At 41.6% G+C, this 16,137-nt stretch overlaps 1 protein-coding gene across 1 annotated transcript in view; it reads left to right on the forward strand.

Moving 5' to 3' along the window:
- Positions 1 to 8,495, forward strand: part of LOC112573086 (regulator of G-protein signaling 22-like) — a 53,060-nt gene extending 44,565 nt beyond the window's left edge. Inside the window, 1 exon segment of the mRNA XM_025253102.1 lies at positions 5,644 to 8,495. Within this exon segment, the coding sequence (XP_025108887.1) occupies positions 5,644 to 5,813 (170 nt within the window). The 3' untranslated portion in view covers positions 5,814 to 8,495.
- The last annotated feature ends 7,642 nt before the right edge of the window (positions 8,496 to 16,137 follow it).

Consider the following 16,137-nt stretch of genomic DNA (forward strand, 5'->3'; position numbering starts at 1 on the left):
TGCTGTTAATCCTGTTCGGCTCCCACCCTTCCATGGAGCATAAGGCCAAACTACACCCCGATCCGGTCCTGCTGCTTTTTCTGAGAGCCCAACAAGCTTGGTCTGCTGCTATTTTAGCTAGCAAAAAAAAAAAAACAAAAAAAACAAAACAAAACAAAACAAAACAAAATAAAAAAAAAATAAAGGATTTGTCGTTTAAACTGTGTACAGCGACCCTCCACCATCTGGAAGACCGAGTCAGAGCACAACCTTCGGCGGGAAATTTTGTAGATCAGTCAACATTGACCGTTTTAGAAAAACTAGAAATGGAGTCAGAGACATTATTTTTTGCAAACAAATATTTGTTTCGTTTTGTAGAGTTGATGAAACTGAAGTCACAAGACAGAACATACAAAGCCCGAAAGACAGAGAGGATGAAACCTGAGCTACAGAATAAAACCGTCAGACGTCCTCTTTGTTTGCGCCTGACACTGAAACAGAAAAATGCACCGCGAGCTTAGACCTCAGCTCTTCCTCCCAGTGAAACAATTAGTCTGCAAAGCTTGCGACACAGCTTGTCTGCAGGTCAACATAACATGAGTGATAAAGCCGGTCGCACACTGCACGACAAAGTCGATCGCACATCGCGGTAAAGTAGGTTGCACACGGTGCGATAAAGCCTCTCGTACACTTCGCGGTGAAGCCAACCGCACATTACTCATGACATAGTCGGCAGATGGCATGAAACTGAGGTTTTCACAAATTTTATACAAACCTCGGGAAAAGGTTTGAATACTTGGTTGTATCCGAGCGAGCCAGGTTAACACTTGATAAAGGGAACAATCTTGATGACAGGCAGACACTGCTCACCATTGCGAGGCTCTCCTGAAGTGTTAGTTTACTAAAAAACTAGTACTAATCTCCCAAATCTGAGAGAAACTCAGTTCAAGCACGAAATATATACATTTGAACATGGAACTACTTCCTGAGGTTAGGAAAGAGATCGAAGGTTTATTTCCCGCAGCATAACAAGGTTAGGCTCACCAACTGGACAAAACCGGATTAGTAGGTGCTCCAAACTCTTGCATTTGCTTCAGCCTTCAGCTACATCACAAGTACGAATTTCTGTCAACCCAAGTGTATTTTCTACATACAAAAGTCGATTACATTTGTCTTTACTTGGCTGAAATAATATCACAGCTAGGACGGAGAAGATCAACAAAGAAACTTCTTGAGTCTCTGGGAGATATTGAGAGTAGGACAGGTTTACATTGTTGTGGGCGTGCGCTTGTGAAGTTTATGTTCGTAGTCTGTCAGCCCACTCAGGAAATATATTGCGATATTAAAGCTCTGTACCTTCACAGAACATATAATCAACCAGGTACGGGATATCCTGGTAGGTCAAAGAAATTTTCCTTTTTGAAAAAAAAGTCTCTGTGAAGTGTTTATAATCACAATCCGAGCTCACTACCGTGTTTGTTGTCAACACTTCAAATTTCTCAGAATGGAGAATAATGGGTATTGAAGGGTACTTCACAAACTAATGTGAGGACACCAGCTCATCCTGTTGCAAAATGTAGTTTTCGTTTGTCTGTGACATTGAGGCCCCCACCGAGTCACCTTGGTCTGAAAAAAAAAATGTCGGCAGTGCCCTCCCCATCCCCCTCACAACCAAGCTGCCCTGCCATCCCCAGTCCTACCTGCACCCGTCCTGGTCGTGGCAGAAAATTATGACTTTGTCTCGCTCCCTGATGGTCTTCCTAGTGGCAATGTGCGCTGAAGACTCGCAGTTTCGTTACGGGTTCGCACGGGCACCTGCGAACGGTTGTACCCGGGATACAAAAGATACTTCGTCCGCATTGCGCACCCGGCATGTAACCTGAGCCTCACTTCATGACACTTACTGGGGGCCTTTGTACAGGGAGCCACTTCTCTCCCCCCCCCACCCCTCAACTCCCACCCTTCACACTGTTTGGTGCTTTTAGTGTGCGCCGACAGGTACTTCCTTTGACGATAGTCAGTTCAGCCTCTCAGCCGACACAAATGTTGGCCTTCTTGTGAACTAACAACCAGTCACTGCTCTTCTCAGCATGCTGTTGAATACATATACATGTATAAATATATTAAAAGTATTGGCCTCGTGAAGTAAGCAAGTGAAATACACTCAATCAGCTTTAGCACTGTTTATATTTTATTAGTTGGTTCTGTGGAGATAACAACTACTTATAAGACGTAGAGATGGAAACGAGGCCTAGTCTGTGAACTGTTACTCTGTTAGATAACAGGATAATAAAATAATTAGACAAATTTGCAGATAAGACTGCTAGACAAAAGTTGCTGTCTTCAAAATGTTCTATAACCAGGTTTCAGAGGTGTGGCGGCTGGTTTCTTGTTTTCTCCACCCGACCATACAACTAACCAATAAACAAATAGCATCGTTAGGGTTTTGTTGTCTTTATTACAGCCGCCCCTGAAATAAGTCTTGCCATCAGTACAAGGGTTGCGGGAAGCCAACGAGGCAGTAAGCGGTAGGTGTGGTTGGGAATGACCAACGACAGCAAGAGGAGGCCGCCATTTAATTATCTTCAGCAGACTTATGTGACGGCGCAACGTTTTCATGGCTACGATGGGCTGATGTTGTCGTCGTTCACCAGGTCGTTAACTATGGAGTTTATTGCCCCGTGTCACCCACACAAAACGTATGTCCCGTGAGTGAAGTGATCCTCTTTCAACCGAGTTTTTTTCGTTTTTTGTAAGGAGATGGGGAAATGGAAACAAACTTTTTTTTAAACAATATTAACAATAAAAAAAGAAACACGAGAGAAAAAAGTCAGATTGGGTTGTCAAAAGGTGTAGTCGACAATGCGGTAAATAAAAAAAAAATGGTAGCTGGCGTCAAACTCTGGCAAGAGCATTGTCGGCTGCGATGAGAGATTCTCCGAAGTGTGGCCATCATTGTTGGCATGTGGGTGTCGTGAGGTAAGCATGATGTGAGTGTTGTGAGGTAGACATGATGTCAGTGTAGAGAGGATAAGCATGATGTGAGGGTTGTGACGTAAGCACGAGGCCTGCAGAGACCATCACCGATGCGTATCAAAAAAGACCCGAACTATTTTCTCCGCGCCAGGTCTCACTGTGTCACTCGGCTGCCATCTTGCCATCCGGTTTTGTCCCAAGCCGATGTCAGTGGTGTTCTGACTTCCCTCAGAGACCTACATACATATCCTCCTTTTGGATGATAAAAGTCGCTACTGTTGGAGGCTGGGTGCTCGTCAAACGTCACCTTTGTGAGGTGTTGCACTCGGCAAGTCTCGGCGGCTTCATGCGCCTTGTCCTTTAACCGTGCCCTTGCCAGTCGGGCAGACATCACAATCCCCAAATTGTAGGCAAACGTTGCCCTAGATTAACGGGGCCGGGCACGTAAATCCTGTATTGGCAGCCACAATGGGCAGGATTATCATAGACCATCAGCGGCCGAACCTCCATCTTCAGGTGAAGAAAAAAGTCCTTTTGTCGGGACGCTTAGGTTGAAGACACGGGGCGGTGAGATCTAACAGGGCGACCTAGCTGCGGAAAGTACCCGGGTGGGTGGTGAGGTAGGTAGGGGCTGGGGGTTGGGGAGGGGACTGAAGCGAACGAAGCGGGACATTTTTATGGCAGGAGGACCGTCCCATTGCAGCCATCCAGACGGAGCCGAATTAATGGCGTGGGGCACGCAACTCTTCCTGTGTGGGCCTGGCCGCGCTCGACAGCAGCGTGTTGTCTCTCCCTTCACAGGTGAACAATTAGTGGCGTGTGCAGACCCCGCTGTCCCAGCCTCTATTCATCCATGCGTCGGTCCTTCCGTCCATCTACGGTTTTCCCTCCATTATCTCTGTTTTTATTCTGTTGTCTTTCACTGCCAGCGTGTGTCTTTGATCATCTCCCTGTCTGACCTCTGTGCTTCCAGGTTGTACAAGTTAATCGCAGTTAAAACTATAATCGCCAAATGTATTATGTCTCAAACAGGTGGTTCTCCGTCTAGCAAACAGACGACTAAAAATATTTATAGAAATCGTTCTATAACAGAGCTGGTGTAAAAAGTCATCAAGTTAAATTTTATGTATAAAAAATCAGACAAACTGTCTGCTTTGCGATTGATTGCAGCTGCCATAAAATTTATAACCCGTTCCATGGGTGACAGCAAGGTTGAGATATCAGTTCAGGGTCATTTATTACCACGCCTCCAATTCATCAGATCCCTCATTCACTCGCTTTTCTTGCCCACGGTGTGTTCTTGAGACTGTTTGTTTGTTTGTCCTGTAGGCATGCCACTTGGACACCAGCCGACATCCACAAAGATCAATCAGATCATACACAACACTAAACACCTGCATGTCACCTGCAATCACAACATTAAGTTCGTTCCTTCCGTGACAGCTTTACATATGTCGCGTGGATGCCAACCACCATCGAGCACCATGTCCGTGACAACTCGCGACTGTGCGTGACTTCCAGCCTTTTCTTGGCTGTTCCCTGACTCACAAAGCGGCCATCTAATGCACCGAAGCACCTACTGAGACTTTTGTATACTCTACCTCGCATCTACATCCCGACCTCGCCTCCAAACCTGTGTTTCTCACCCCGTGTCTTGAGAAATCCGTTATAACCACGTGTCCCAGCAGGTCGTGCGCGTGTCTTGCAGCAGCAGCAGCAGCAGTCCCAGACCCGCTTGCCGTTGTCGCCCCATGAGTGTCTGTGGACGCGCGAGATGTGTGCCACTCCCCGTCACCTCCACCACCACCACCTCCCCTCTTCAAGGAGGGAGTGGAGAGGGTCTGTGTAGAAGAAGAACTCGTTGGCCTTCGTCTGCGTGGGCGACAGGAAACCATCAGGCGCAGCTGTGCTATTCTAGACTGTCCCGCCATGTCACAGACCTCTCTCTCTCTGCGATAAGTGACCTAACTATCACAACAATTAGGAGTTTGTTGATAAATTCAGCACGATCGTTTCTGATTATCTTCCCCCCCCCCCCACCCTTCCACCAACCTCTCCCATGTTGCTGTTTTTTTTCTTTTTTAATCAGCTTTGTGGAAGGAGTGTCGGTAAGGATTTGTTAGAAAATCGAAGCAAGCATTTTCGTTGATTAAAAGATTATCGAGACAAACAAATCATTATTCTGGTATTTGACTGGTGCTCTGGTGTATTGTTCTTTCTGCCGCCTCTATTTTTGTCTGTCTGCCTGTTACAGAGCATTAAAATAGTGTTTTTCAAGTACATACCATCCACGACTACAGAAATTCTTGCTCATGTTTCCTTGCTAATGTTGCCAAATGTGATAGTTGTGTAGGAGGATAACCGAGGATAACACTCTTGTATGTGTTTTCGAGAAATAGCTTGATGGCCTTGTAAAATGAGTTGCAATCAGCGTGAGGAAGCAGAAAAAATGACACGTCCTTACCATTAAAGAGGCAAACATTGTCAGTACCTCAAACAAACATGCACCATCACCAACCACTGACAGATACGTACTCATGGATGCATCAGTCAACCAGCCAACCTTCTTTCTTACTTTGTTGTTGTTCTTTTCGTCTTCCTTCTTTTCGCTATGATGATGATGATTGATGATTGATCGATGGATGGATGATGGATGATCATGATGATGATGATTTTTTTTTCTAACAGATACTGGCATCTCCATCAGCAACAATAATGGAGCCAGTGAACCCATGCTGAGCGCCAGCAACAATCGTTCCCAGAACGGCTCTCGCCAGAACGCGTCCTCTGCTCGGACAAGTGATCATCCTGCCATCAGGCCGGCCAAAACCACGTCATCTGTAAAGCAAACACGATGACCTCCATGAGCTTGGCAATGGCTGAACGGGTAGATGGGAGGCCACCTTGCCCATAGTCCTCCAGTCCAGAAGAGGTCCCACCTCCCTTGTCTACACAGGAACTATTGGTCTTCTGACGCCTGCACACGTGACCTGCACACTGGAATGTCACCAGTCGACCCCCGACAATCTGTTTCCTGTTTACAGTATCCTGTCAACTCTACGTCCGAACATTTTATTGCGCACTGAATGCATCAGTAGTTTGTGGGCGACCTTAAATTCGAGAAAAGTTGTTTTCAAACTGCTCACCACAATGTCCACTGGTTCTTCTTTTCTACGCCGCGACTTTATTTTCTTGAACGAAACAGGACGATGTACATTTTACTATAGTGCAGAATTATTTATTGATTTCTTTATGAAAAATTTTATTTTGCTAATTTCATAGGATGTTTGTGTTGATAGTTCACATGGCTGGAGACGATTTTCTGTGGACAATACATTCTTGTCAACATAAAGCACTTCTTAGTGAAATTACTAACCGATAAACTTGACTGTGTGCACGACGAAATCCGTGGGTTATTCATGTTGCATAAACTGAAAAATTGTTTTCCTGTTGGGAATGACACAATCGTGGTTAGGCCAGTTGAAGAACTCAAAATGGAAGCTGATCGCCTGATCTGTAACTCTTTAGATTGCCAAGACAAGCATGAAAAGCTGTGCAAAGTACCTTGCAGTTAAAGACAGTATCTTATCGCACATATAAATACTTGTAAGCCTACAAATAATTGTGTTACCCATTCTAACACTTATCATAATCCATTAAAATATTGACTTAATTTGATCGTCAAGTTATCAAACTTTTATGGAGCGCGCGCACGCACGCGCACACACACACATCTGCAGTACCAGCTACATCTTTAGACAGCACCAACATTTATCAGTGTCGACACTGCTTCCTTCCGCACTCTCACCTAACACTAAAAGGAAGCACTAGGGAAGTGAACTCTGAAAAGCTACTTCCTCACAAAAGTAAGCCGACTAGCTAACTTATGGCTTTATAAAATATTTGTATTTTTCACGCAGGAGATATCCACTGCGTCAGTTTGTAAAAAAGGCATAAACAGAATACAACAATGGCCGAGACTATTTATTCCAAAAGTGCATTAAAGAATTACAACATTACAAATAATCTTTTTTAAAATTATGTTCTGTGTAAGTACAACATATTTCCTAGTATTAGTGAGTTATCTTTACTCTTTCTTGTCACATACCCAGCTGTTCCCCTCCATCACCATGCAAGGAAAAAGATGAAACTCTGGTCACAGTAACTTACTGGATTCGCTCCAGCTGATGGAGATATGAAAGCATATATTAATTAGGCATTCATTCGTTCATTCATTCTGTGATTGGCACCAGCTGTCAGACAGTACTGGTCGTCGGTAGGGAAGGGAGAAAGTGGATGGAGCGGCTGATAGGACACAGTTCAGGCCTGCGTGTGGCGGACAGTCCACGTCTTCACGATTGCAAGGACAGTTCTTCCTCTGTGCAACTCGACGGATGCTGGGTGCATGCGTCCTCTGATGGCATCCTTTGAATGTATTTATATTTGTATATATATATACGTGTGTGCGTGTAAAAGTTAAGTAAGAGAACAAGAATTTCGCAGGACAGCATTCGCCCCGATGTTCCTCCCAGCGTGTGCCACTGTGTACTGTATGTCGGTGTAGTCAACATCACTGTATGCTCTAAAAGTAGACGTCGAAGAAGCCGTTTCCTCCTTCTTGTTCTTTTTTCTCTCTCTCGCATTGCACCCACACACATACATTCTCTCACCAGCTATATTTTGAGATATTTTATTCGCCCTACCGAGGATCCCTAGGGAACCCTAGTCTCTGAGTTGTCGGCGACCGAATTCGGCCACCAGCGACCCACTATCCATTGTTGTAAAAAGCCTGGGGGTCTATCGAGGTCGCTTCAAGTACTCGAACAGTGTACAAGATCTTCGCTCACCTACGGGCAGGTGACATACTTTTTACATTTTAGGTCAGAGAAAGAGGTGAGAGCCATCCAATGAGTGAGCTAAAAATAAAGCAGTTGTTATCAAATAGTCCCTACCCTTAAAACACCTTAGAGATAGTTTTCATTCCTATAGCAAGTGTCCATGGTGAAACTTTGAAACGGAGGCATGCGTCAGCATCTGTCTTTAAAAAAAAAGAAATGAGTTTAGACTAGAATTACAACAACTAAAATTGTTGTAAACAGTTAAACTTGGTAGATACTAGTTTTGCAAGCACCACGTTGAGTGAAGTGCCTGGAAACCACCGCAAACCAACAGCATCTCCCTCCTTTCTTCTGTTTCTTCTTCGCTTCTATTTTCATACTGCAGGTGACAACCCCCCCCCCTTTTTTTTTTTTTTGGTGTTGTACTAGGTGTTCGGTAGGAGGTGTGTGTGTGTGTGCACTCGTGCGTTTGTATGTGTGTGTAAAGAGGCCTGCACTTTTGAAATGTGGTAACCGTTAGTTTCTTTCTTACAGACTCGCTTTGTAGACCTCCTGCGGACAGGAAACTTGTTAACATATGGCTCGCAATCTGTTTTGCCGACAAATAGCTTGGAACATGAGACTAAAACATTCACTATTGCTTTACGATATTTTCTGCTGATACCCCAGCATTTGGGATCAACAATAAATTTACCAACATTGTTCTTGTGTTGTGTGTTTGTTTTAGTACATACGGTTAAAACATGAACAGCTTAATATGTGTCATTGACACTCGAAAAAAGCAAGAATAGATACAGTAATATTGTAAAAGCTTTTGTACTGAAAACCTTTCTCGAACCATGACACCCTAAGAAGCACAAACAGGAAGAATAAGGGCAGAAGCAGAAGGCAAGACGTTTACAACCATCTGACATCTAACAATGAACAGTCACGCATAGTAAACAGTTTCTCAACATTCTTTTTTCATCATTTTCTTCGTCGGAGGTCGGCGCAAACAATCTTTATACTGTTTTCTTGAACAATTCCTTCACACGTCTATGTAGCTGCCTGATGACTACTTATACAAGGGAGGGATGTCCCTCCGTCTGACTGGCTACAGGGTTAGCTCTTCGTCGCTTTTTGTCTTCTGTTAATCTGAGAGCTTTGTGTGCAATATTGTAAAACCCTGTTCATTTATAACACAATTTCATATATTCCTGGCATTAATTTTGTGTTTTCTTCTTTTCTACAACCTTTTATTTGTACTGCCACGTCAGCGCCATCTTGCCATGCCCGACATTTTACATCTGTGTATCAGCAAGGCAACTTCACACTGATTTCTTGTCTACATAGCTTCGTGCACAGACATGCAAGTCTGTTAGACCAATATTGTGTTTCTCTCTGAAACTTGTTTTGACCGTTAGTGTGATGCTCTAACAACAAGTGTCCATATTTCTGTCAACAAAAGTTAAGCCACTCCACCAAAGGTTGACAGTTGAGCTTCCATAAAAAACATCGTACTAACTCTCAATTAACACGCTTTCTACCCTACTGATCCCTCTCCCGCTATCGCAAAATGAAAACGCTAGAGATAAATGCATGCCGAGGTGCAATGACTGCCTAGTTAATTTTATGCACGAACAGATGCAAAATAATAATAAATAAATAAACAGGAATATTAATCAACTGAAACTAACCGGGTGCAAATGGTTTCGACGCACACACTGGCTCGATACAAAGACTTTATCTCACCTGTCAGTCAGACTCCAAGGTGTACGTCGCCCAATACATTTATTTGCATATTGTGTGCACAATGGTGCGTGTGTGGGTTTGAATGTCTGTTCTTCCTTCAGGGTGTGAGGCGACTGACGTTGATTGACTGTACCCCACCTGCTGTCGCACTGGTCACTGCTTTATTTTTTCTTCTCCGCCTGTCTACGGCACGGAATAAGCTGCGCATGAATGATTCTTTTGGTGTATTAGTCCTATTACATGCACCTGGGACACGCTGGTCACGCTCCAACGCTTGTCGTTAATAACCGGCTGGTGGCAGTCCAGGTGCTGGGAGAGCATGTTATTGCTAATAACCTTTTCTAAACGGATATTTTTTACCATCCCATGAAGTGTCTTAGAAAGGACGAACCACTTGTTGTCTACGGCGTATGGGCAATGAGAGTACCTTATAGACAATGAGAGTACCTTAAAGGTTTATGTTTGGGAGCGGGCCGTGACCCTGCAGTCAAAGAGAGAACAAACGTCCCGGAAGAAAACTTTGCCGACGCTTAACGATCGCAAACTTCCGAGGGGCAACTGGAAAAAGCTTCCACACGACACTATTTCTTTCGTCTTGTGAGTCCTGCTCAGTCCTCAGCCTGTGACGGTGACCTCTTGTTGAACTTGCAGGCCGGTCAATGCACCGATCGTTTATGTCCTGTAAGTAGGGGGGAGGGGACGGGGACAAGACACTAAAGAAAAAAAAACCTGGAAAGGTCACAGAGGAGTGTAGCATAAAATCTGTCATTTGCCACCCCTTGCCACCTCCTAGCCTCACGCCTGGCAGAATTCCCTCACGGTGCTCAGCATGCCGACTCTGAAAAGTTTCCTGATCTCACTAGACGAGACAGTTTTAATATTAATTTCTTCACATGTCTGCAGGAGAGGCAGCGACAAATTTTGCCTTCTTTTCGTTAGCCTGGACATCCAGCTACAAGATGACACATAGTGGGAGCCAGGCAGCTTTTGTCTAGTTTCTTTTCTAATTTGTCACATCTGTCACCCTCTCTAAAACCTATTTACATTTTTTAAATTAAGCCATCATTTCATACTTCTTACCTTGTGAAGCAGTCTAATCTAATATCAAATATCAACTTTCAATTTCATGTTGCGAAACACACCAAAAGTATTCTCTCCTTGTGTGTGTGTGCGTCCAATGTATGCCACTCGTCTCTATGTTAGTCGGAAAAAAACAAGCATATGAGGGAAATGCAAAATAAAATCATCATGAAAATGTTACTGATATTTTGTGAATTTTGTTTGAAATAGTGACACCTGTTTTTATTTCATGACGGGTAAATACGATATTTGTTTTACCTATTTATGCAGCGAAACTAATGTTTAAACAACAGTGAGGTTTTAGCTTCATTTTTGCTTATTCCTCAACCCTCTTAAAAAAAAATTAAAGATAATATACTCTCCTATATTCTCGCAATTAAGAATCTTCATGCTTCTTTGTGACTACGTCAGAGCTCCATTATACCCGTAATTGTTTTCTACCCTAACATTTATAGTTATGATTTAAGACCAGCACTTTCCCTCAGGCATCCAGATCCTAAACTGACAAGGGCATGAATAACATTATATTAATCTCTTAGAACATTGCACATTAGAAAGACGAAAGGAAATGGAGGTTTGGCCAGTAGAGACAACCTACAATGCTTTGGGCTTCACTGAAAACATGGAGAAAACCACTTTCCAGTTCACAATCTGACAGTGCGATCCAGAACTGAATGGAAGAAGTATGAAAGACAGGAGGAGAAAGGAAGAAATAAAATAAACATTAAGAATAAGTGACAAGAAAATAAAGAAGAACAAAAAAAGAGAAGAGAATTAATAAATGCATAATATATAATACGAAGAAAGAATGAAAAAGAAAATTAAAAAGAAAAGAAAGAAAAATTGAGCAAAAGAAAAAGAAAGCAAATAGTCATTTTGGAGATCCCAGTGGGTGGTGGCACAGAAGACAGAGCTCGCGACAGCTGTTTATTGTAAAGATGAGCAATGTGTAGCCCAAGGCAGAGACAGACATACGCCTTACCTGTCTCAAGATGCAGCAGTATATTGGAATATATTGGACTGAACGCTGTGATGGAGGCGCGAGAAGTTAACCATCTCCTCCCCCACATCTGCCGTTACTGCTATTGAATAAAACCGATTTACCCCCTGACTCCTCCCATCTCTCTTTGTTTTTGCGTTTTGCTTTTTTTCTTTCTATTTACCCTTGTTTTCCTTGATTACACCACATTGTCAGAGCATCCTTGAATCCCCAGCTTTTCCGTTCATCCTCCCTCCTCTCACTATTCAAATCTTAGGCTCAGGTGATAGACGACCAGGACGATATCAACGACGATGATGCTCATCTGCTTAAAATGCTAACAGGTTTAACCTGAACATAAATTCTACCTGACGTAATCTGTACATTCTAATAAAATGTATTCTAGATATAAAATTCTAGCAGACACGACCAGCTAATAAATTCTTATTGACATAACCTGTATAAAAATTCTAACAATCTTAACCCAAATATAGCATAAATTCTTACATGCGCAACCTGTACATCATTCTGCTTGACATACTGTAAGTATAATAGTGACATAAACTGCACATAAATTTTACTTGACATAAACTTATTTAGAAATTTAAGAAGGAAATGTATCTGCGATTAGAAATAAAGCTACTGCATGAGGACAAATAAAGAGATCGAGAGCGGGAGGGTGAGAGCCGCACACAAGGATTCCTGAGATGGTCTAGCTTGGCAACATATTAAGTAACATAATAGCCATAACACCCCTTAAGGAGCTTCAGAGAAAGGGGTCCGACAAAACCAAACGACTGCAGGTCCAGCACCTGCGCGGACGATGAAGCAATCACATCCCTCCTAATCTCTTCTTCATCTGAACCCGTAATCTGTGTCACGTGACCTTTCTGATGAGTAGACTACACATCTGTCTCCAGCGCCTGGGTATGTTTTTACTACACACCACATTATCTTAAACAGTGCCAACCCCACCCAAAACTTCTCTGGCCCCTCCACATACACGGGTAAGCTGCACCGTTTAAGAGTTCTGCAGTAGCAGCCACAAAATAAAGGTCCTTTTGTTTATTTAATTTGTTGGAGAGGGGTTTTTTGGTTAAAAGTAGTTATGTTTTTTAGCCCCTAGCAGAGTACAGCATTCAGTGAAAAAGGACACCCCGTAGAGTACAGGTGGCTGTAATTTATCGCTCGTAAACACACCCGTCGCAACGCGCTCGTGTCTATCCACTGCTAGCGTAGCAGACGATTCTTTAACCATAAATAGTTCTTATGTATTACACTTACAGAATTCATACAACAACACAATATGGACCTTATTTCAATACCAAACTTGCACTTACAACGGAAATATGAAAATAATAAAGGAAAATACTTTTATTCCAGTCTACACTATGTAGTAACAAACGCGCATGAATATGAGTACCCATGATGCAACTGATCGCTGAATGGCGAACATTTTGGAAAGAGTTTGACAGCTGACATTCACACCGAAGTTGTGTTTTGACTTGCGGAGGCAAATGCAAGTCTACAAGAGCTAAATTTCAACGTGAAAGGACCAGATAAATGCTTCTGCTGAAGTATTTGCTTCTGCAAGGACCCGATTGATCTTTACAGGGACACAAAGTCCACGTGTAGTAAGCTGTTTTGATTCAACATGGCTACAGCACAGTGTCGTAGAGTGTAGAGTGTCTGCTTGCGGCAGCAACAGTTGGGCTGGAAGCGTCTGCCAGGAGTAACCTCAGCCACCAAGGAGAATCGGATACCTCTCAAGGAAAGGCAGATCCAGTCAGAGAGGGAAAAAAGAACAAGGTACGGTGTCTAATGATTTCTCGTAATCACTAGTTGAAGTTGGAGTGTGTTTGATAACTAAGCTAGGTACTCCCTCCCTCGCAGAGATTCTACGTAGAAACAGGCTTTAGTCTTCCAGTAACCGTGTGTTGTGTTATTCGATGCCATGACAGCTCGGCTTTCGGGGAGAAGACGTTAAAATCTGTGCCGGCGGCATCCATAGTAAGGTAAAAGGAGAAGATAGAAGGTGTACGGAACAGTAATAGCAGACGAACGCGAACTACACTCAAACGCCGCGCTTTATCCCAATTTTATTACGCTTGCTGAATACTTCATATGAAGCATATTTCTTGAGGAATATTGTTTTTAACTATATGAATCGCTTGTATCTAAAAAGGTTTGTTATGATGCATATAAAAGCTACTTTTGGAAAACAGCCCAAAGTTTGTAATATACTAGTACTTTGTAGAAGTACAGCTAGGCCTGACACAGTGACAGCACTGATGCGAAGGCAAGAAGAAGAAGAAAAAGAAAAAAAAAAAACCTACATGGATAGCTGACGTGTTAATTTTTTAAATTCGATTTCTATTGATTAGGAGATGCTTGTATTCTGTCTGACACAGAAACCCCCATGTTGAGGATCATTACTTCCTAGAATTTCTTCCACAATGGTACTGCATTTAAAAGCGAAATTAAAGGTTATCAGAGATGTAAGATTGGAGTTTAGACAGCATCTGTTATCCTAGTAACAAGAATAATTTGACTCTGAGTCTTCCATACCCTGATGTATTAAAGCTAATGAACTGATAGTGATGTTGATGGAGCCTTGTGACACAGTAAAGATAAAGAAAATAGCAGCTATCTCAAGGACATGCTTGTGTTGTAGGTTTGCTTTAGAAGAGTTTTATGCTGTGCATTATTCTATGACTTCAGTTGATGAAGGTGCTTAATTTTGCTAAACTTATCTAACGACTACAGTTTTTCAAGTATAATTTACAATTTATCAGGTTTTTAAAAAAAGTGCATTATACATATTAAAGAGACTTTTCATGGAATAGTTGCAAAACACATAATCAAAGACCTTTAGATGTACATTGCCACATGCACATTTCTACATGTGTATCTCTGTATGGACATCTGTAAATAATGCTTTCTACCCATAAGTGTGAATAGTTTTAGTCTACTACTCTGGGGTCAGTTCTGATATTACTAAATGAACTATTTACAATCAACTAGTGCATTAAGTTTACCTTTTGCTACTTTCAGCTCAAAAGTCCATGTTTATGTAAATCTTCCACAAATAACATTCTGAAAAAAATAAAAGGAAAGTATAATAGATAAGACTCTATTTAACCCAGAGGGCCATTAGAGACAATGAGTAATTAAATTTCATTTTATATTACTGATAAAGTGTTAGGGTTTAATACTTTTCTCAAAAATTTCCATGAAAATGCAATGTGAACTTTTAAAAAAAAATGACAATCCTTTGAGGGTCAGGAGTCAGTAAATGGAATTTCTTGCATGGGCAGGCAAGCAGAGCACAATTTCTTTGCTACATTCCTGACATCACATGCCACATTTAGAGCAGTCCAGTTTCAGTTTCATATGCTTTTAGAAGCATATTGAGAAATCAGTTAAAATGTAAATATTTTGTTATAGCTATAGCAAACCAGTGCTGTGCCAATATGGGTAAGAGTATGCTCTCACGATGCAGTTTTCAAACACTGAAAGTACTATCCATATGTGACACAAGAATGTGTGTTTATCTTAGTTGTTATAGAAGAAATCATCCTTACTAGTTGAGCAGTCTTGCTATTAATCTGAAGGTATGATATGGATTTTTAAATTGTAAGTTTGGGAACAAGAAATTAGATTGGTGTCAACCATAGAGATTTACTCTCAGGTTTTGTGAAAGGTACATATTTTTATGCCTTTACTTTCTGAGTCTATCTTGTTCCATGTTCCATCAGGTTTGCTGCTGTGCATCCTATATGCTATTGCTTAAGTTTTTGATTGTATATTTTGTTGCATATTAACTATCATGCCACTTAGCCCACCTCCCTGACATGCAGAAATGAACTTTAGGTGTTATTATGTCTTTGAGAGACAGCCATACAAGTTCCTTATAATGCACAAATGACATTTAGTTTAAAAATGGTAAAACATGAAAAAACAGCTAGTTTCTTTTTTTAAAGACAGATCAAATATTTTTTGTTGTTTGTTTGTTTTTTGTTTTTTTTTTTGTATAATGTTGAGATTCACTTAATTTCCTTTATATATTTCTGTAAACCTTTTTACTTTTGTGTCGACTGTTGCTGTAATATACAGTTTTGCCTATGGAGCACAAAATATCACTTTTGTAAGTTAGTATTTTTATATAAATGAAATTTATCAGTGACAGGTTTTCCTAAAGCTTGCAATCTACAAAATAAAAATGCTATGATCAATGCTAAAAAAATATTGGATGATATACATCTTTTTGTAAAATTAACAGAGTAATATTAATCTCTTCAAACATATACCATGGTCTAATCCATCTATTTCTGTAAGGTAGTTTAAAGACAGGTATTAATATTAGCACTAACAGTTTTAAATAAATAGCCCACCAAGGGTAATAGAGTGCAAATATAAGAAAAGCTGGTTATTGTGTGACTGTGTGGTTTCACACAAGAACTTTGTTAATAGATGACCAAACTTGCAAACCCTGATTGGCTCACTTAGCTGTTCTCTGTAATTTTGAAGCCTATAATTTCTGCTGCTTAAATT

This window comes from Pomacea canaliculata, linkage group LG10, assembly GCF_003073045.1.
Source record: "Pomacea canaliculata isolate SZHN2017 linkage group LG10, ASM307304v1, whole genome shotgun sequence".
Taxonomy (NCBI): Eukaryota; Metazoa; Mollusca; class Gastropoda; order Architaenioglossa; family Ampullariidae; genus Pomacea; species Pomacea canaliculata.